General features: G+C 40.2%; 2 protein-coding genes across 4 annotated transcripts; both read left to right on the top strand.

Moving 5' to 3' along the window:
• Positions 1-1,469: 1,469 nt before the first annotated feature.
• Positions 1,470-8,076, top strand: qng1 (Q-nucleotide N-glycosylase 1). 2 transcript variants are annotated; one of them, XM_005452063.3, is made up of 7 exons: positions 1,470-1,594; positions 2,419-2,615; positions 5,024-5,171; positions 5,883-5,995; positions 6,466-6,609; positions 7,244-7,439; positions 7,519-8,076. In XM_005452063.3, the coding sequence occupies exons 2-7, from the start codon at positions 2,427-2,429 to the stop codon at positions 7,746-7,748; spliced, it is 1,020 nt and encodes a 339-aa protein (XP_005452120.1). In that variant the 5' UTR covers positions 1,470-1,594; positions 2,419-2,426; the 3' UTR covers positions 7,749-8,076. The 2 variants fall into 2 exon arrangements, with proteins under 2 accessions (XP_005452120.1, XP_019221267.1); XM_019365722.2 differs by lacking the exon at positions 2,419-2,615 and having other exon boundaries at positions 1,499-1,594.
• A 1,214-nt stretch (positions 8,077-9,290) lies between these two features.
• LOC100693788 (kinesin-like protein KIF27) lies at positions 9,291-19,592 on the top strand. Of its 2 annotated transcripts, none has more exons than XM_005452064.4 (15): positions 9,291-9,933; positions 10,108-10,308; positions 10,732-11,720; positions 12,344-12,487; positions 12,639-12,815; positions 12,969-13,171; positions 14,568-14,689; positions 14,802-14,939; positions 15,322-15,536; positions 15,811-15,873; positions 16,096-16,266; positions 16,393-16,569; positions 16,669-16,896; positions 17,777-17,975; positions 18,060-19,592. In XM_005452064.4, exons 1-15 carry the CDS (start codon positions 9,636-9,638, stop codon positions 18,680-18,682), a joined length of 3,948 nt encoding a protein of 1,315 aa, XP_005452121.2. In that variant the 5' UTR covers positions 9,291-9,635; the 3' UTR covers positions 18,683-19,592. The 2 variants fall into 2 exon arrangements, with proteins under 2 accessions (XP_005452121.2, XP_005452122.2); XM_005452065.4 differs by having other exon boundaries at positions 9,292-9,933; positions 15,325-15,536.
• The last annotated feature ends 93 nt before the right edge of the window (positions 19,593-19,685 follow it).

Genomic DNA, 19,685 nt, shown 5'->3' on the forward strand with positions numbered 1-19,685 from the left:
TACTGCAGGCTTGTGATTGAAGAGTGAGTATGTGAGTACAACCTCAGATGAACAACATGACATATTACACTGTCATTATTTAACAAAACATTCAAATTGTAGACCCTGTTCTTCTGTAGAACCATTTTCTGTACAACTGTCAGTCTGAGGAATTTTGGCCCAATCTTCCTTACACATTGGGTTCATTTTATTGAGATTTCTGTGTATTCGTTTATACACAGTTCTCTTAATGACCCCATAGCATTTTAATCAGATTGAGGTCTGGCCCTTGGGCCTTTTTCAGCACCTTGATTCCTTTCTCTTCTCATTTTGTGGGAAGTCTCATCTGATCAAAGGGCGGTGCTCCAGAAGTCTTGGATGTGGTTTGTTCAGATAAAACTTTGCAAACTGAAACCACGCTGTCATGTTTTTATAGAGAAGAGGCTTTCTTCAAACTTGGCAACTGTTTCAAACAAGTCATATTTGTTCAGTCTTTTTCTAATTGTGTTGTCATGAACATCAACGCTGATGGAGGACTGTAATGTCTGAGATGTACCTCTTGGGGTTTTTTGAGCATCTGAGCATTTCACAGTCTGGCTGAGGTAAATATGCTGGGATATGTATTCCTGGGAATATGGGTAACTGAAAATTACCTTTTAGCCCTTGTCAGACTGATCTTAGAGAAGCAACGGTTGCTTCTCTAAGATCATTGCTGATGTCGGTCTTCTTTGGCAATTTGTTAACGCACACCTGAATGCTCCAGACAAATACACTACTATAACTTGTGCTTTTGTAGAGGTGCTCGCACCTGCTGATGATAAATACATTTGCTCACCATCACCTGGCCACAACTTACCCTCATAATTCATACAGAAGCAGTAAGCGTGTGCTTAGTTTTTCACACACTGACTACATTTTGGGTTAGTTTCCGTTAGATAACACCACAATGTAATATGGCATGTGTTGTTGTTCATCTGAGGCTGTATTTACCTAATTTTAACACCCAGCAAGAACCATATTTTTATGTTCAGACGTGTAAAACCTTAGAACTAAAAGAGAGTGGAGTTTATTTCACTTTCTTTAATATGAGTCCCCCCCCCGCCCCCAAAAAAATTCCAGTTACTTTCCTTTCCTGTGAGGTAAAGAAAAGCAAAATACACTCACAATAGACTCTCGGAGTAAATGTATGAAAGTCTGACTGAATAATTACTCAGATTGTTTTGTTATTAAAATTTTTACTTAATAATTTTGTGTTGATCATACTCAGCCAGCATAAATAAGTCTATTGATTTATATTTTTTTCTTTCCTTTTCTTAAAAAACAAATGGAGAAGTTAAATCTTATTGGCTCACCAGATCGTCCACATGTGGTGTTATTACAATCATTTGCCTCAAATCACCTCAAACCATGAGATTTATGCCACCATATTTGAGACATTTTTACACTAGCTTAGACACTAGCAGGCAGTTATAACGGACGTTGCTTTGCCGTTTCCTCTCTTAGCTTCTTGTGATTGGTTCACTGACCAGCTAATGCCACAAGCGAGGCTCTGATTGGTCAATAGCTGGAAACCAGGTAGTGGGAACAGTAGAGCGCGAGTGTTGTGCTTTCGTCGGTAAGTAGCAATAGTTTGCACAGGAATAAAAAAAAAAAAAGTACTGCTGCTCACTGCGTTTATATTAAAACACATTTTTTCTTATTTAATGACGATAACTGTATACGCTCAGAAATGTTCTTAATGGTTGTGAAACTCCAGAGACAGCGTGAGTGCTCCGGTAGTTGCACTTTGCACCTACAGGTTTCTTAAATAAACGCGATGGCGTGAAATTGGCCTGCATAACAAATAAGACTGTTGCAAAAAGCAAAATAATTAAGCCTTAAAAATGCATGAAACATATAAGTGAGAGGCAAATCATGTTCACTGAGGAAAGGAGTAGGAAATGGGGTTCATTCAGCAGGCAACCGGAGCTGTGCGTCACTGGGAACATTAACGCACAGTCATCAGATACTTGAGAACTACTAGAGGGGTGTAATTGTCTTCTTTTAGGGAAAAGGAATAGGAGTGACGTCGGTCAGACATGCGTCGCTTTTATGTTTGAAGTGCTTACACAGGATGAATACCTGAACCTTCAAAATAAATCCACGTTTCTTTTAAATGTTGGCCCAAAGCACTTCATTGTGGAGAATGTTATTAGACGTTTTTTTCTCTTTTATAATCTGCATCCATTTTTTGGTCATTATTTATTTATTTTTTTCAAATAATGAGTCTTTAGTTTGTAAAGGACTTACTCAATCCATACATGTTTCATCAACTCTTGTCTTTGCATATATTAAAGATAGATGTGATTATTCCCACACTTACATTCTTGGACTCTTCTTATTTCCACAGAGGAGTGCATTCATACTATGCATGCTTGTTTTAATTTGTGCTCCTTACAGTCTCCATCATGGAGAAGCCTCTGTTACCACGAGAGTCTGGCCGGTTCATAGCGGAGCGGAGTCGGGATGTGTTTGTCGAGGATGAAGGAGTGCAGAAGGTGGCGGAGATGCTTTACGGTCTCCGACACAGTGACGAGCTGACAGCCAGTGGCTGGAAGAAAGCAAATCCATTGGCCCCAGCACCCACATCTGACCAGGGGAGTGTACTAGCACCCAGGCTATGAAAATATTCTTCATAGTTTACAGTATTGGGCAAAAGTGCTGAGCCATCCTTCATTTCTTCATGTTTTGCTTCCAAGCAGCCAGAGTTTCTTGTAATGTTTTAAAATGGTTTTAAGCAATAGTTCTTCAGTCATTCTGAAGACCTTTCAGAAGGTTATTTTCCATCATTTGTGTTCCCTTCTTTTTATCATGTCTTCATTAATCTTACTCAGTTTCTAAATATCTTTACCAGTTTCTGGTTTTCTATCAGTCCTCAGTGAATATCCCTATCTACTGTCTCTGTCTTTGGCGGTACATCAGTTTTCCCTCCAGATGTCAACCTCCGTGTGTTCTCTAGTTTTTCCCTTGGTTATACCTATATATAAGTTAGACCAAGCATTATATCTACTATAGCGCTATGCAGAAGTCCTGAGTCACCCCTCAGTTCTTTATATTTTGCTTCCATAGAGCCATATTTTCTTATCATTTTTGAAGTGCTCTTGGGCAATTCCTTTTTAAGCTGTCTTTGGGCATTGGCTGCTTTTTCACTTCATTTAAGTCCGGTCCTTGTACCTAGCCATTTTCAAAGAAATATTTTGGTTTGGGGATCTCATTAAGATGCCTCCTTGATGGGCTCCCAGGGCAGACCCTGGACTTGCTGGAAAGATTACATGTCTTGGCTGGCTTGGGAGTGACTCAGTGTCGCCCCCTCCAGATGAGCTCGAAGAGTGAGGGAAATGTGAGCTTCTCTGCTCAGACTGCTGCCCCCACGATCTGAACCTGGATAAGCAGTAGAAAATGGAAAGATGGTTGTGATTTTTTTTTTTTTTAACTTTTGTGGTTAAGCCAATTAACACTGACCTATGAATAATTCAAGCAGAAAAGGGGTACCTAATATAAGGATTAAACTGTACTGTATCTGGCACTTTGGTACTACAACCATGATGCTCCCATTTGTTTAGTTGAATCTATAACATACAATTTTTGCGTCAACAAGATGATTCCCAAAGAGCTCTTAGCCAAAACCAGACTGAAAATCAGTGGCAACAGTTGTGAAGAATCTAAATTTGACATTTTTGTTCAAATAATCTTCAATATAGGTCAGAAGAAAGGTACAGCCATGAGTCTGAAACCATCTGTAAAACAAGGTGGAGTTGCTGTCATGGTTTGGGGCTGCATTTTGGCCACTGATGTTGGGGATCTTATCAAAATTTTGCTTCCAGAAAGCCATTTAGAAGTGCACCATCAGATTTTGATCCACGGCGCAATACCATCTGGATAGCATATGATTAGCAGCAGCTTCATTTTTTAAACGCACTGCCAATGCAGTAAAATTATACCTGGAAAGAAAAACATGGGCCAGAGCCTGGACCTCAACATTATTGAAACAGTGTGGGATCATCTTGACGGAGAATCAAACAAAGGCAGCCAACATCCAAAGACGAGCTTTGAATGTCCTCCAAGAAGCCTGGAGAACTATTCCTGAAGACTATTTAAGGAAATTACAAGAAAGCTTGTCTAAGAGAGTTAATAAGAATAAAGGTGGTCAGACTTGACCTTCAAAATTGTTAGACTTATACAAACAGGGTGTCAAACCGTTTTTACATCATGGACTACATAATCATTTTTGTTAACATTGTAAAGAAATTTTGCTGTAGTAGAAACCCATCAGGACCTCACTGGGCTTATAAAAATAAATAAAGGACTTAAACTTACACAGAACCATCTGTGAAGTCACAAAAAGCATCCATTTTTTGCTGTGTAAAAAATTGAAAATTATATTGTAAATAGCAAAAAAAATAAACTTTTATTTATATTAATTTGACTAATGTTTAAAACAAAACAATTTTTCTTTTCCATTTTTGTAGGCCATGGCTTATCAGTAGGAAAACTGGAATGATTCTGTTATTGCTTTTTTGAAATTTCCAAGCCTGACTGGACCCTGTGAAGGCCGTATGTTTAGACCCCTGATGTAGTTTAATTTTGGAGAACTTAGTGGTTATTATTGTGAAATTTAAAAAAGAAAAGAAAAAAGGTTTTAAGGGGGGTTTATTTAATAGTTGCAGCTAATCAGGTGATGAGAATAAATGTTGCTTTACTCTGTTTTACGTTACTATAAATATAAAGTATTAAGGTTTTCAACTGTTGTCTGGACACAATGAAGGATTCATGAAATGATTGTATCTACTGACATCCAGAATTAATCAAAAAGACAGTAGTTGCAGTGGTCTTTGATTATATTTTGTATGGGTACTAATATTGACTAAAACACTAATTTAATACAAATTTTTAAAACCTCAGTGGAGATACCCTGTCTCTTTTGGACAGTGTGTTACAGTATATTCACTTTTCTTTCCTTTTTTTTGTATACTTTCTTAATAATTTGTGCAATTTACCACTGCAGGCGTTGAACTGGGTATTTGTAGTAGACACCATGAACTTTTCCTTTTGGCCAGAGGAAGAAACCCAGCAGTGTGAGGTGACTTATAAAGGCACCACATACACAGGCTACATGACCCTGTGTGCTGCCATCACCAGAGCCATGGAAGAAGGTAAGAGTACATACCTGTACATCCACTTAGTTACTATATTATACAGACTTATAGCAGTAGTCAACTCACAGCACTTTCTATTTTAAGGTAAAGACTGTACAGCATTATACATAGAAAGCCAGAAATTTAACAATCCTTGATGAGCATAAACATGAAGGATGGAAATGTCAGATTTCTAAATTGTTTGCCGCTGTGACTGTTTGCAGTAAAGTTACAACCATGCTCTTACCTTTACTTCATACATAATTTTATGTGTTTTAATCCTAGTCTCTGGAGAACAAAATGTATATTTTGATTGTCCCTCTATTCTGTGCAGTTTTGTTATTACCCATTATCGTGTTTGTGCCCTTTATTTGAACTACGACTGCTGGGAAATTGCTTGTAGCTCTGCATGTGCCTGTGCATCATTTATAATTAGCATGAATGACTCCGGATATGAATCAATTATGTCTCATATGGAATAGCTCTCAGTGTGTGGTCGCCATGGCCTTTATAATTACAAGAGATTTTCTCAGAAAAGCACAGGTAGTTTGGCTCCAGTGTGAATCTCGGGGTGGGGGGTTGACAGCGTGAGATCAGAGGAAATTATGTATTTTGAGTCTATTGTGAGAAATGGCCACTGTGAAGTTATATTTTTATTATTGCACACTGAGGGTAGCTCCTGTTTTAAGATTAATCCACCTAGCACCTTCTCTTCTCCACACTCCACAGGTGTGCCTATTACTGATCCAAAGTACTTCTCTCAGATGAGCATGGAGGAGTTGGGATGTGTCCTTCGGTCAGACAATGAAACACCCATGCCGATGCTGCGGGAGCGTCACCAGGTTCTGATATTAATACGATATTCAAATAATGATTCAATTGGCCAATATATGGATTTCAGTAATGCTTCAGTTTTGATTTTACTTTGGTTTTTTACTTTCTTTAAATCTAAAAGCTGTCTTTTCACTCAGGGCAGTCTCAGTCTTACAAAATGAAAGGAGTGCTTTTTAAAGCAACAGTGACGGGTTTTTTTGGAAATAAACAAGGTTTTACATTCCTCTATTCAACAGACTGAATAAGGATGCCGTGTTTTTATATACATCACGGTACATATTCATATTTGGCACATTTTTCTGCCTTTCTTTATATGAAACGTCAAATTTTATTTTGATATTAAGCAAGAAAAGTGATATTGTAGTTCAATTAATTATTGAGTCTGTTAGTTTTGTTACATTTATAAACACAAATTTAAATTGCGGAGCTTTCCGCCTGTTACATTTAAAGAAACCACATGCTGAATCTTTTTAACAAGGTGCTGACAGAAGGCGGCCGTGTGCTGCTGGAACATGGTGGAAGCTTCCGCAGTTTTATCAGCCAAGCCGGAAACGACGCCCAGAAGATGGTGGCGCTCATTGTGGAGAAGATCCCCTCGTACAGGGATGAGGCTACATATGAGGTGAGAGTTTAGCAGGATCATTGTACAAATTAGGAACCTTTTCTAATTGGGAATGTGCAAAAAATAAAAGAGATGCCCTGTATTTGCTGCACTTGTTCGGCTTTTCAGAAATGTCAAGTTGGTACAAGAGGAAAGAGTTGGAATGATTAACTTGTTTTTTTTAGATACTAAAACAATCACTTATGGTTGAATAGTTCACAGTGAGCAAGCATAAAACTGTAATTTCCCCAAATATTTGGAAAACTGATCTTTTTGTTAGTACGGAGCATAAATACATAACTGTGCAGATACTTTGAATTTTCAGCCTAATGATACAGCCTGTATATTGCTTTATAGATTATGCACAATGCATAAAACATGTTAAATGCATATATGAAATATATGTGATCAAATATATGCATTTGGAGAATTCAAAATAAATTGTGATGTGAGAGTTCCACCTCCTGGTCAAATACAGTGCAGCAACACTGATGCTGTCAGTTTATTACACAGTCAGAGGAGAGCATTATACTCTTTGCACAGACATTATTTTTTTAATTTTATATTTGTGTAAGAACATCTGCCAAATTATGAATATTTATGGCTTAAGGACAAATACAATGTCGATATTTTGTCACCTTCTTGGTTGCTTAAGGGTAAAAGGATCTCATTCTACAAGCGAGCCCAGATTCTTGTGGCAGATTACTGGGGCATCATGGCGGCCAGAGGACAGGGTGACATCATTAACATGGACTGGCTCACCATGTTTGCCGACTACAGGGTTCCTCAGGCGCTTGTCTACTCAGGAGCTCTACGATACTCTGATACGCTGATGCAGGCGTTGAAGAACGGTGAGACAGTAGTGTGTGTATGCACTTGTTTCTCTTACTGAAGGTAATATTTCAAATCACGAGATGTAATCGCTTTCAGGTGAGCTTCTGTCTTCAGGAGACCGGAGAGAAGTAGAGATCCGAGGTTGTTCCATTTGGTGCGTGGAGCTGATCAAAGACCGTCTCCACAAACTGGTGCAGGAGAGAGATGGACAGCCCTGCAGTGTGAACTCTGTTATCATCGACTTTTACCTGTGGCCTTATGCCAAGCAGCACCACAAAGAGATGGCCCACATTCCCATACACCACACACGCTGTATTTACTATTGATGAGCTGGCTGGCAGCCGTACATACAGGAGGCTGCACTTCTCAGTCTGCCGCTCGCTGGGCTGAAGCCAAGCACATCTCTGTGCCAGGTATACATACAAACAGACTTCTCTTTGGCTGCAGTGGAAACAGCTGTGAAGTGTTAATGCACCGTGTCTGTCTGAGTGGGCACTGCTGTTCATTGCCGGTCTCAAATATGTTGGTCATATTTTCTCACAAACCTCTCGATGTAGAGAAAATGATCATATTATGCCAATCTGCGTATGCTCTGCAAGTATGTAACAGTCTAACAATAAATGATATTCATCAAACTGGAGGAACATTAGAGTACTTTGGTTTTTGATACTGTCTTTCTTTTTTAAAAGGAGTGTAATCAGTAGAGTGTTTTTTAAATTCAGTGTAGTCAGTATTATGCATTTCATGAGTGCAAATGGATAAGCCCGATGTTAACATGCAGCTCTTTTTACTTCTCTTTTTTTTCTTGGTAACATAAAGCCTTTATGGTCACTTCTCTTTTCAGTGAAATATTATTTAATACAAATTATATAGAGGCATCTTACTTTCTGCTCCTCTTTGAAAAGGGAACAGAAAAAAGTGACAGCCTGCACTGAATATAGCAAAAATGTGATGAAAGATGGAAACCTTTCTCAGATGAGAGATTTCTGCAGTCTTCATAATGAAGGAGTACAGATATTGTGTTAAGCTGAATATTGAGAGGCTTAAGCTAAAATTTGAAATAATAATAATAAATTACCTAGCAGATGCAGTCTGCCTGACAGGTATACTGTATTATTAGGATGATAGCATGTGGTATAATAGATTTCATGTATTTTGTTCATGCCAGCTGAATTTGTTAGAGAGGGTGCTCTGCTGCCTGTCCAGTAAGTGATGCAGAGGATGGTCAGGATTACCCATGACCCATGGCACAGTTTGTGCAATGATCTCCTCTCCACCACAGCTAGAATACTGTCCATCTTGCAGCCAATCACAGAGCCAGCCGTCCTGATCAGTTTATCCAGTCTGTTGGTGTCACCAACCCGATGCTGCTCCTCCAGCAGACCACAGTGAGGTAAGCTGTGCTCAGCACAACAAAGTGTAGGAAAAGCTCCAACGTTTTGCTGCACACAATGAAGGATCTCAGTTTCCCTAGGAAATGAGTCTGCTTGTTCCCTTCTTGTAAACAGCTTCTGTGCACTCCACTTTATCCCAGGACAGACATGGCCTGTTTCACCACACTATACCTTTGAACATGGAAACATTTCTGTTTCAGAATTCTTGTACATTTAAAAGAATACGTATATACCCAGAATGACCACACAAAAAAATAAAACTACACACTCATACTAACCACTAAGCAAATGCCTGTGTAAATAAAACCGCTCTATACCTTTGTAAAATAGAAACAGATTTTTATTAAAAAACAAAAAAACAACTTAAATCTTTAGAATTGGAGAAGACTCTTGAGTAAGAGCTTCGCAAACTTAAAGAAGTCCGGTTGTCTTAAAAATAGAGTTAAATAACAGTTGGTTGGTTGCCTCATACGATCGGTTTCGCTGTATGGCAAATGAAAGTTATGTCTTAAAAAGACCTAACAAATCTATAAATCACGTAAATCTCCCAGACTCCCGATGGCGCTGTCGCCTTCACGGCACCGACTTCCATGAGTACTCTTGAACATCCCCACTTCCGGTTTCTTGACGGCGGCGGCAGCGGTTTCCCGGGCAACCGAGGACCGACAACAAACGAGATGGGACGAAGTTTAATCAGAGGGCGACAAGCGATTGCCCGAAAAAAAAGTGAACAGGTGTTACCGTGAATTTGTGTTTATTGATTCTTGTTAATATCGAGATAAACAAGTTAAAGAGCTCCTTTAAAGACATCAGGACGTCATGAGCGAAGGGTGTGTGCGGGTGGCGGTCCGTATCCGACCTCTGCTCCCTAAAGAAGTCCTCCACCGCCACAGGGTGTGTGTGCGGGTAGTGCCGGGGACCGGACAGGTGATGGTGGGCGAGGACCGACTCTTCTACTTTGACAACGCGTTTGGACCATCAGTCAGCCAGGATGAGGTGTACGAGTCCTGCGTCCATCGCCTGGTGGAGCGTTTGGTCGACGGCGAAAATGCAACCGTTTTTTGTTACGGGCAGACTGGATCAGGCAAGACGTACACACTGGGTGGAAGGAGCCAAGGTAATGTGAAGTTTAACCAAAAAATGTGGTTAAACTCCAACACAGAGCTTAACCACTCTGTGACTGATAAGTGACTGATAAGTTCAAGGAGTGTTTGTGCTCTCTAAGGCCCATTAATCATCTGAACTTTCTAACTTCATAACCGTAATTCTCTTTTTCCAAAACCTTCCATAGATGAAGAGGGGGGAATTATTGACCGTGCAGCCCAGGATCTGTTCATATACCTGGCGGAGAAGACGAAGGAAAGTGATGTTGTGGATGTCACAGTGAAGGTGTCCTACATTGAGGTGTACAAGGAGGAACTACGAGACCTGTTGCAGCTGCAGACCACCCACAAAGAGCTTCTTATTAGGGAAGATGAGAGGGGAAACACGGGTAATCAACTTTTTCTACCTTTACTTATATTTTAGTATTCAGAGTGGAAATAAAAAAGTAGAAACCATACACTTTCAGAGATGACAAACTGCATCCTATATTTTCGACCATCCATCTGAGTATCATCCTATTGATAGACCGTTGTGATGTTATTAACACTTATGTATTTCAGGATAAAAAGTTTGAGAGAACGCACTGGAGAAATCACAAGTACTGCAAAAGATATTATATACTGTGTAATCATTTACAGTCAGCAGCTCTGTGGTGCACCTACTTGTAATAATATGTAAAATTGTTTTCAGCACATTTAATGAGTGAATGATAAATGATCCAGTGAGATTAGGCATTTTGTTTGAATGTCTGCCTACAGGGGAAGCAACAGTCTTGTTTCATTGACTAAAAAGTCTCTTTGTGTGATTCCAGTGGTGGTGGGAGCCAAAGAGGTTGTTATCACCTCAGCAGAGGAGCTGCTCAGCATTGTAGAGATGGGAAATGCTTTGCGGCACACCAGCACCACAGGAATGAACGAGCGCTCCAGTCGCTCTCATACCATCCTCACCCTTCAGGTCGTGTTATCCTGCCACAACAGCAAGAACTCTTCCTTTAAGTCTGTCCACTCCTCTAAGCTCTGTCTGGTTGACCTGGCAGGCTCGGAACGTGCTGGAAAAACTGGGAACACCGGGACACAACTGAAAGAGTCTGCTCATATCAACACAGGCCTGTTTGCACTGGGCAACGTTATCCGTGCACTTTCAGACCAAAGTCGAAATCGGCACAGTAACAACTCCGGCAGTGCACACGTACCATACCGTGATGCCAAGATCACTCGACTCCTTCGTGACTCATTAGGAGGCAGCGCCCACACGCTAATGGTGGCGTGTGTAAGCCCCTCCCACCACTTTGTAGCTGAGACCCTGGGCGTCCTGCAGTTTGCATCCACTGCCCGATACGTTCAGAACCGTCCAGGAGAAACACCTGGTCGAACAGAGGCTACTACAACCTGGCACCCCAATGATGCTCGACTAGGGGAGCTGGAGTATGAAGTAGAGACACTGAGAGAGCTGTTGAAAGGGAAGGAGAGAGAGGTTGAAACAGAAAGAGCAAAGACTGGTCAGAGATATGAAGAGGGAAGTGACATCAATGCATACTGTCAGACCGGAGTATCTGAACCAGATAGGACAGCAAGCCGAGAGGAAACATCACAGTACTGTCTGTTGGCAGAGGAAGCTGCTGCTCTGCTTGAGAATATCTCTGGCCCCTCTCCAAGTCCTTCTTTCAGGCAGCGGCTGCAGGATTGGCAGGAGAGACTCAGAGCTGTCAGTCACTCACCTCCAACTCGTATGGAGTGTTCAAAGGAGGAGGGAGACCATTTTGCTCCATTAAACCTCAGAGAAGAGCTAAAAAAATGCCAGGTAACTATAAAAGATTTTAAAAGGGATGTTGCCATTAAGAGATCGCAAACACTTTGATTACAATCAACTGATAAAAAGTAAAGCAAAAAAACTCTGAGATTTTTATTTGGTTGCCTTGAAGTGTAAAAGATGGTTAGTGTCTCCAACATGTGGACATGCCTGTTACATTAAACAACAACAAAGGCATGTAAATGAGCTTGGTGTTTTATTTATATATTACTGTACCCTCTTAGATACCTGCTATTCAGAATAGGAGAAGTGTATTCAGACTGAAATCATTTCAAACTGCTGATGGAATTGCCGTTAAAGAACTGAAGTGTAATATGGATTTTTTTAAAAAACCACAGACATAGCTAATGTAAACTAAGAATGACTGGATCCCGTTTAGATTTGAGGCTGTAGAAAGAAGTAAAGCCATGGGTATATCATTGGTTATTCCTTTGTTTCCGTTACAAGTTGTCAACATTTCGTCTGGAACATCTTGTCCTCTGAGAGCTTATGAGAAGATGATGTGAATAAACGCAGCATGGCTCAAATGGATCAAACTGTTTACATAGACAAAAGCCAAGTTGTACAATTTTATAGGCTTGCTATCCTATCCAGTTTCTCTTTTGTATGCTTAGGAAGCTCTCCACATAGACGAGCAACTGTTGGAGCAGAAAGATGCAGAACTGAGACGGGTAAAAGAGGAACTCGAGAAACTCCTTCAAGAGAGGAAAACTCACGTTATGTTGTTAGAGGAAGAAAAGCAGCGATTACGCATACAGGTGAGGAGGAGAACAGTGCAATAAAGAGCTGCTCTGTGATGCAGAAATCAGTATATTTTATTTACGGGAAAAAAATTAAAAGATGAATATAATGCATGTCTGCTGTGTTATCATTTGTTCTGTAAATGTGCGCCTCTGTGCAAATGTTTAGACAGAACAACTGGTGAACCAGCAGATAATGATTGATCGCCTTCGTGGCGAACTCATGACCTTTCGGGGGACAGCCTCAGGGGCAACAGTGGAAGTGGGGGGGTCTGAGTACTCAGGCAAGAGACCCCACAGTGTCCCTCTGATCACACACAGCTGCATGTGGAGGCCTCCCAGGAAGGTAGGAAGCGGTGGGTAGTGTGTGGGTTAGGTTGATGTCCATAAGTGAGGGGTTTTTTTTTTATGTTGTTGTTTTTGTTTGGTCTGTTATAATGGTTTTTTTTTTGTGACTTTTATTATCTGTGATACTAAAAAATGTGCCTGTGCCTTCTAGATTCACTCCAGTCCACCAGCCTATACACTGGAGAGGGTAATGGCAGCTTTTAAAATACATGGCCAGCTCCTGCTGGCTGAAATCGAGGAAAAAGATGACGTGTACTGCCCGCTCTTAAAACAACAGGCAGAGAGCAAAGATGGCAGACCAGAGATGGAGGAAGAGGATGAGAATGACACATTTATGTGCAGAACGAGATTTAGGTGAGAGCATCGTTCTTTTTTTGTGCAAACATCAGTAATAAGTTTCAAGTAACTTACACTCCAAATGCTGACTTAACTAATTTAACTAATTTAACTACATGTAAATTTTCCATGTAATTCTGTTACATAAATACAGTGCAATATGCAAAATTTAATGGTTAAATGAAATTTACATGATTGGTATAGAATCCCTAATGATTAATTATTTGAATAAATAAACTTTTGATTTTATATATTTAAGCTGCATTTTATTCAAAACTATTGCTTCATTTTTATTGAGGCTGAAGAATCTTTTTTAGTGTATTCTGCTAAAGAAGCATTCCAAAAAATCTGAGTCATTAAATCATTTATTCATGTCTAAGGCAATGTAAGCTAAATATGTAGTGCAAGGATGGACTTTGAAGAAGTAAAAAGTTGTTTTCTTCAGATGCTGTTGCATTTATTCCACGCTGCTGTTGCACTTTGCAGAGCAGTTCTGGAAGAAAGGCTGCATAGTGTGTTGTGTGTACTTGAAAATCCAGCGACACGCTGCAATTTTGCTGTCAAGGATGACTGCATATTGTGCTGCTAGGCAGCGACCTGTTCAGACAACAAACCACTCTTCACTTGGTTTGTGCAGCCCAGCAGACATCTCACAAAGGCAAAAACATCTAATGTCAAGTTTCTCTTTTTATTCTTTTAGATTTTTTTCGCTTTCTCTGCAGGTTTGAACCGGCAGCTAAAGCAAGTTTTGCACTTTTTAAAGTAACCCTCCTGGTTTAATCATCTTCCTGCGTTTGGCACATATAATGAAATAAGGAGTCACCGCGTGATCCTGAATTGGATAAATGAATCTGTTTGCCTCATCAATTGTCAGTGAAGGACATTAAACTGTATGGAAAGTGTTTATTTGAAGAGTGTGAGAGGATTTTAATTGAAGCAAATCTCTATATAACGCTGGGATGTCAAACTCATTTTACATCGAGGGCCACATCCAGACCCACTTTGATCTTAAGTGGGTCTGGATGAGTGAAGCTTTCTGTTAGTGTAAAGCTTTTTAATGACATATTTAATCCATGATATATCTTATATAGCGTGTCTCAGTTTTTCTACATGAAAAAATGTGTAAAATACAGAAAAGGTTCTGGTAGATCACTGTCCAGACTGTCCTGTAGTTTTAAAACCTAAAGTTTTTGCTGATTGATGGTCTGGCCCGCAGACCATATGTTTGATATATGGTATCATATTGTATGTATTGTAAATACTCATAATTTTTCCCTTCTGTGTGTATTATAGGCCTGATTGGTGTTTTGGAAATGTTTCAGGTGTTTGATTTACTAAGTCAATCTTCAGAAAACCTCAGTATAAAGTTAATGTCAAACGATGTCCGTGGACTAATATAATGACATTTCCGCAGGCATTTTTTAAACCAAACGTGGACCAATCGGCAGAAAAAATCAGCTCTGAAAGAGAAAAACGCAGAAGCAAATCACACATGTGGTGGAAAACCAGGACTACAGCAGCCTCAGAGAGCCACAGGTACACTTTACATGCACTCTGTTTTGCACTTGTCTGTAGGCTTGTCCTTTTCTATAGTGATGGCTTCCTGCCTTAGAACCTTTCTGTGACATTCTCAGCTATTTTTTTCTAGCCATCAAGGAAAACCAGCTCAAGCAAAGATCTACGAGGAAAGCAAGAATAAGAGCAAGCGCTGCTGAGAGAAGGATCCGAGATCTGTCAATCAACATGCGCATGAAGGAGGAGCTCATCAAAGAGCTTGAGCAAACTGGTGTGTTTAGATAATGTCATACTTTGCATTCTGCTCTATGCTAAGTGAGGAACTATTGAAGCCTCTGGATTTATTGGTGTATCGAAGGAAGTATGAAAAGCTTTATAACCAGAACGTCCTGCAGCTTCCCGAAGCATCATTAGAAATTCAAAGATGACAATGACAACAAGATTGTAATGATTAACTTACCATACACAAGCTTATCCACGACATGCCTACGCTGATCATCTCAGAGTCATGTTTTGAAGTAATGACAGTGTATTTCTCTCATGCTCAGGCTGATTCTTGTCTACCCTAGATTATTTTGACTTTTGAACTGAAAACCTGACAAATCTATTATTTTAAACAGTACATGCATCTCTAAGTGTGTGCTTTTGTGTAGTAGACAAGGAAACTCTGTCTTTGGAAACACGTGACAGGCAAACTGAGGACGGCAGAGAAGCCGACGTGTTTGCAAGACTTTCCCTGCAGAGCCGGCAGGTCAGAGCGGAGATGTATCACAGCCTGCAGCACATGAGAGCGCAGAGAGCACAGCTTCAGAGCAGCCTGAGAGAGACCAGTGAGAATAACAGAGAAGTCCAACAAAATGAAAATGAGGTTAGATGTACAGATTAACCTTTTCTCACTTTCATATTTATCTTTGCTTAACTAAAGTTTAAATATGAGTCAGCTTTTATAATCTTCACACAGTTTGACCTTTATCCTATAAAACCTTAATGTATTTAAACCTATCAGAAAATGGAGGAATAATATAATAATGTGATCACCTGAAAACTGTTTTATCATTAAGAGAAACATCAGATTTGAACAATATATGACATATATGGGGGGGGGGTGTTTTTTGTTTGTTTGTTTTTGTTTGTTTTTACAGGAGCAAATTGCTGGAGTTTCAACGGTATATAACCTGTATAAGTTAGAGGACACAAATGAACAGGTAAAACATTGTTCTTGTTCCCCTGAAATAGTCATTTGGACAGTGGCTTTAGTTTAGTTTAGTTTAGTTTAGTTTAGTTTAGGAAACTGCAGGTATTAATCTTCTTACAGTGTTTTAGGGTCTACCTTTGTCGTGTCTTCATCAATCTCCTTTTTGGGCCCTTGTGCCCCTTCCTTTCCTCTTTTCCTTCCTTCTTCTCCCTCCCTCACCTTCTCACTGTAGCTGTGTGTCAGTAGTTGGCTGGAGGAGGAAGAGGAGCATGTTCTTCAGAAGAGAGCAGAGCTGAATGAGCTGGAGGAGGAGCTGAAGAGGAGAGAGGAGGTTCTCATTCACAGGGAGGCGTGTGTGCGACAGAAAAGCAAATTAGAGACCAAGAAGCTGTGCTCCAGTCAGGTCAGACTGTGTTTGCTATGGTTTAATTTAAATACTATCACAAGTCACTTTATTAATTACAGTAAAAAATTAGGTGGACACCTATAAATGGTAGAATTAGGAGGTTTATTATCAATTGTTTTTCAGGCTCTGAGTCAGGACCTGCTGCACGTGTCGATGCAGTTGGAGTCGCTGGAGAAGCAGCTACAGAGGAGGAAGGCAGGAGTTACCATGGAGGAACTGGAGAAAGAGAGAGACATGCTTAAAGAAAGAAGAGACGCTCTGGACGCCCAGCTGAATGACAACCAAGTGCTCACTGTGGAGGTCAGAACAAAGGGAGTGTTGTGTATATGGTGTAAATTTGACCACGATGTATTTCTGGTACAGGTTTAGGTGAAGTGATGTGTGTGTGTCGTCATGTAGGAGACGCATTGCCTTCTCCAGCTGGAAGAAGCTATTGAAGCTCTGGATGCAGCACTTGAGTTTAAAAACCGCTCGATCCAGGACAAACAGAAGAAGCTGTCGGCCACAAACTTTTCTTTGCATCAGTCACAAAACGCTGAACCCGCCCAACTCTGTGATGTCACCAGAAAACTTATGGGCCTGTCACTGCCTGAGGCGCTGGAGCTGCTTGTGAAATATTTCAACAAGGTAATGAAAATACTTGCATACATATGTATATACACAATATTCTGCTTTGCATATAAAGCACATGCATTCTCCTTTCTCTATGTTAGATATAGAACTAACATATGCATTAGTTCTGTATCTTGTTCCGTCTTCAAATCCTCTATTAATTTTCTTCCTTTTCTTTCCCATCATCTCAGATTTTGATAAAAACTTGTTAAATTACCTGTAAAAAGTGATTTTACGGTGCTCATACAGAATCTGAAAGCTCTCTTTTTCTCTTTCTGTTTCAGTCCATCATTTTTATGTTTCACATTATCTCCTTCTCTATCTTCAACCCATCTTCAATCCATCTTTCTCCACCCCCCCTGCAGTTGGACCATTTCTGCTGAGAAATACAGCTGCAGGATTTCCTATTTTCTAATAAGTTTACTCACCTCTGTTTCACTTCGCATGTGGTTCAGTGGTGTACCACTATTTCACCACTATTGCTCACTTCTGCCAAGTGCTTTCTCATAGTAGGTTGTGTGATTGTTGCTGTTTTCCCTCTGACATCATTGTGTATTGTAGCGTAGTGTCCCTAAAATATAAAGAGATCAAAAGGAGGCAATAAGGGCGGTTCGGGTTTCTGACTAGGATGCCTCCTGCGTGCCTCCAAGGTAAGGTTTTTTTGGGCATGTCCTATTGGGAGGAGGGCAGATCCAGGACATGCTGGAGAAATTACATCTCTCACCTTGCTTGGGAATGCACTGGAGAGAGAAGTTTGGGAGCCTGCTGCCCCTGCAGCCCAGATTTGAAAAAGCAGCAGAGGACAGTCGGACAGATGAACGTGTGGATGAATGGATAGCCTTACTTACTACAGTATTTTATCATCACCTTATCAGAAAGTTTATCATCCTTTTAGGTTGTTTGTCTTCGAGAGACAGAGCGCCATCTACATTTGCACTGTGAAGAGCTGGAACTTCAGGCAGAAGAGCAAAAGATGGCGCTGAGAGAGATGGAGGCTGCCATGCAGCGTCTGACCCTGGATACAGATCGCAGGCTCACCCAGCAACACAGAGATCACCAGTACAACATCCAGCTGCTGCTGCAGAAACTTAAAGGTGAGGAAGTTTGCAGAGCCTGGATTTGAACTTGAACTTGTTTTATGACACTTGGTTTCACAGTATGTCTGCATATGTGTTCAGAGGGTGCTCCGGGAGAGGCAGAACAGGCAATGCAAGACAGACTGCAGCATCTGGAGAAAGAGCTTTACTTCTACAAAAGCACCAGCCGGCAGCTCAAAAAGAAACTCAGAGTGATCCTCGGTGATTCATTGCAGCCTAATGATCAGCCTTCTTGCCCACAGGAGCACAAACCTATGCAAAAGATGCAGATTTCTTCAAGTTCAAGTGAAGCCCAAACTCATCCTGAGGAGGTTCAAACACGGACACATATTGTAACAACATACAAAAAAATACATGCAGAGAAAATGGACAAAAAGATGCACAACGATTTCTGTATGAACAGAAATGAAAACCAAACCAAGTGCCCTTCTTCTTCTTCTGACCGCCAAACCCTCAAAAAGACAAAAATGCCAGAATACACCCAAATGCTCACACCGTCCCTGGGGAGGAGAGTAAGAGATGAGTCTGGGGAAGGTTTGGAGATGACACCAGTCCGTTTGTGTCGCAGGGATCTGAAGCAGATCACTCCAGCTGACCTGCAGTTCTCTGGTTCTACCACTGGGAGGCGACCGTCTGCTGTAGGTACAAGCACTGAGTCAATCTTGGAGGACTCTATAGAAGTCCTCAGAAACAGTGACAGGTGATGTATTTATGGAGATGTCAGGAACAGTTTCTGTAGTAGATACAAAGCTGTTTGATGTTGTAAGGCACTCAATACAATGACTTAATGGGGTTTTAGAGTTCAGGCCAGAAGAATTTAAATTTCTTGTAACAGTAATTATTTTTGTTTTCCTGTTTTATTTCACCTTTCTACAACAGCACCATCATAAAAAATAAGAACTGCAAACTGTTGACCTGGAGAGATGATGCAGTAAAATCTCATTACTCTTTGCTCAGTCCTTTTATTTGTCTTCCACTGTGGTTATAAATTTTTATCCTACAAGGTTTTGTTCCTCCCACATATTTTGGGGGGGGGGGGTTCTAATCCTTTCAAGTTTTCAAATGTCTTAAATCATAAATGTGTCATGAATGTGTCATAAATATGTCGGCGCTTTTCTTGTATTTCTATATATCATCTTATACTTATCATCATCCATATCCATTACACTGATGCAAAGTCAGTCAGCAAGCTGGAACATACTCGTAAAACGTAGACGGTTTTCATTAATTAATTAAAGCAATTTTGTTCATGAAGCACTATCTTTCATCCTTCATTGTGAATGCTTAAGGTTTAATATGCTGCACTGTTGCAGTAATATAAAGCTTTTTGATGCAAACTTTGTGTGCACTTTATATATGTAGTTTTATGTTGATTGCTGTGTAAATTATTATTTTTTTATATTGGTTCACTCTTTTCACAATCTAATTTATTAAACACACTAAAATGCTCACCTCACTGTAATGTTTTGATTGTCTGGGCTTATTACAACCTGATTTTGGCTTGAGGGTGCTGTGATCTTTCTCTTCTTGTACATTTTATACACTAGTAATTAAAAAAACTTGCAAATGCTGTCACTATTTTTTAACATGCAATAAAACCAACATACTTGACAATGAAATGTATAAACTAAGAGCATTAGAATTAAGGGGAAATTACTTTTGCAGGTAGGTTTGGATAGTTCTTTTCTTAATAAATGAAATCAACCT

This window comes from Oreochromis niloticus, linkage group LG12 (genome assembly GCF_001858045.2).
Source record: "Oreochromis niloticus isolate F11D_XX linkage group LG12, O_niloticus_UMD_NMBU, whole genome shotgun sequence".
Lineage (NCBI taxonomy): Eukaryota > Metazoa > Chordata > Actinopteri > Cichliformes > Cichlidae > Oreochromis > Oreochromis niloticus.

What these genes read in the sequence shown, in the direction of transcription:
- qng1 (XM_005452063.3), top strand. Translation starts at nt 2,427, where the DNA reads ATGGAGAAGCCTCTGTTACCACGAGAGTCTGGCCGGTTCATAGCGGAG. An exon ending in CACCAGAGCCATGGAAGAAG is followed by an intron (nt 5,172 to 5,882) that starts GTAAGAGTACAT and finishes CACACTCCACAG; the next exon opens with GTGTGCCTATTACTGATCCA. An exon ending in TGCTGCGGGAGCGTCACCAG is followed by an intron (nt 5,996 to 6,465) that starts GTTCTGATATTA and finishes CTTTTTAACAAG; the next exon opens with GTGCTGACAGAAGGCGGCCG.
- LOC100693788 (XM_005452064.4), top strand. Translation starts at nt 9,636, where the DNA reads ATGAGCGAAGGGTGTGTGCGGGTGGCGGTCCGTATCCGACCTCTGCTC. An exon ending in AAGAGCTAAAAAAATGCCAG is followed by an intron (nt 11,721 to 12,343) that starts GTAACTATAAAA and finishes TTGTATGCTTAG; the next exon opens with GAAGCTCTCCACATAGACGA. An exon ending in GCTGCTGCAGAAACTTAAAG is followed by an intron (nt 17,976 to 18,059) that starts GTGAGGAAGTTT and finishes ATATGTGTTCAG; the next exon opens with AGGGTGCTCCGGGAGAGGCA.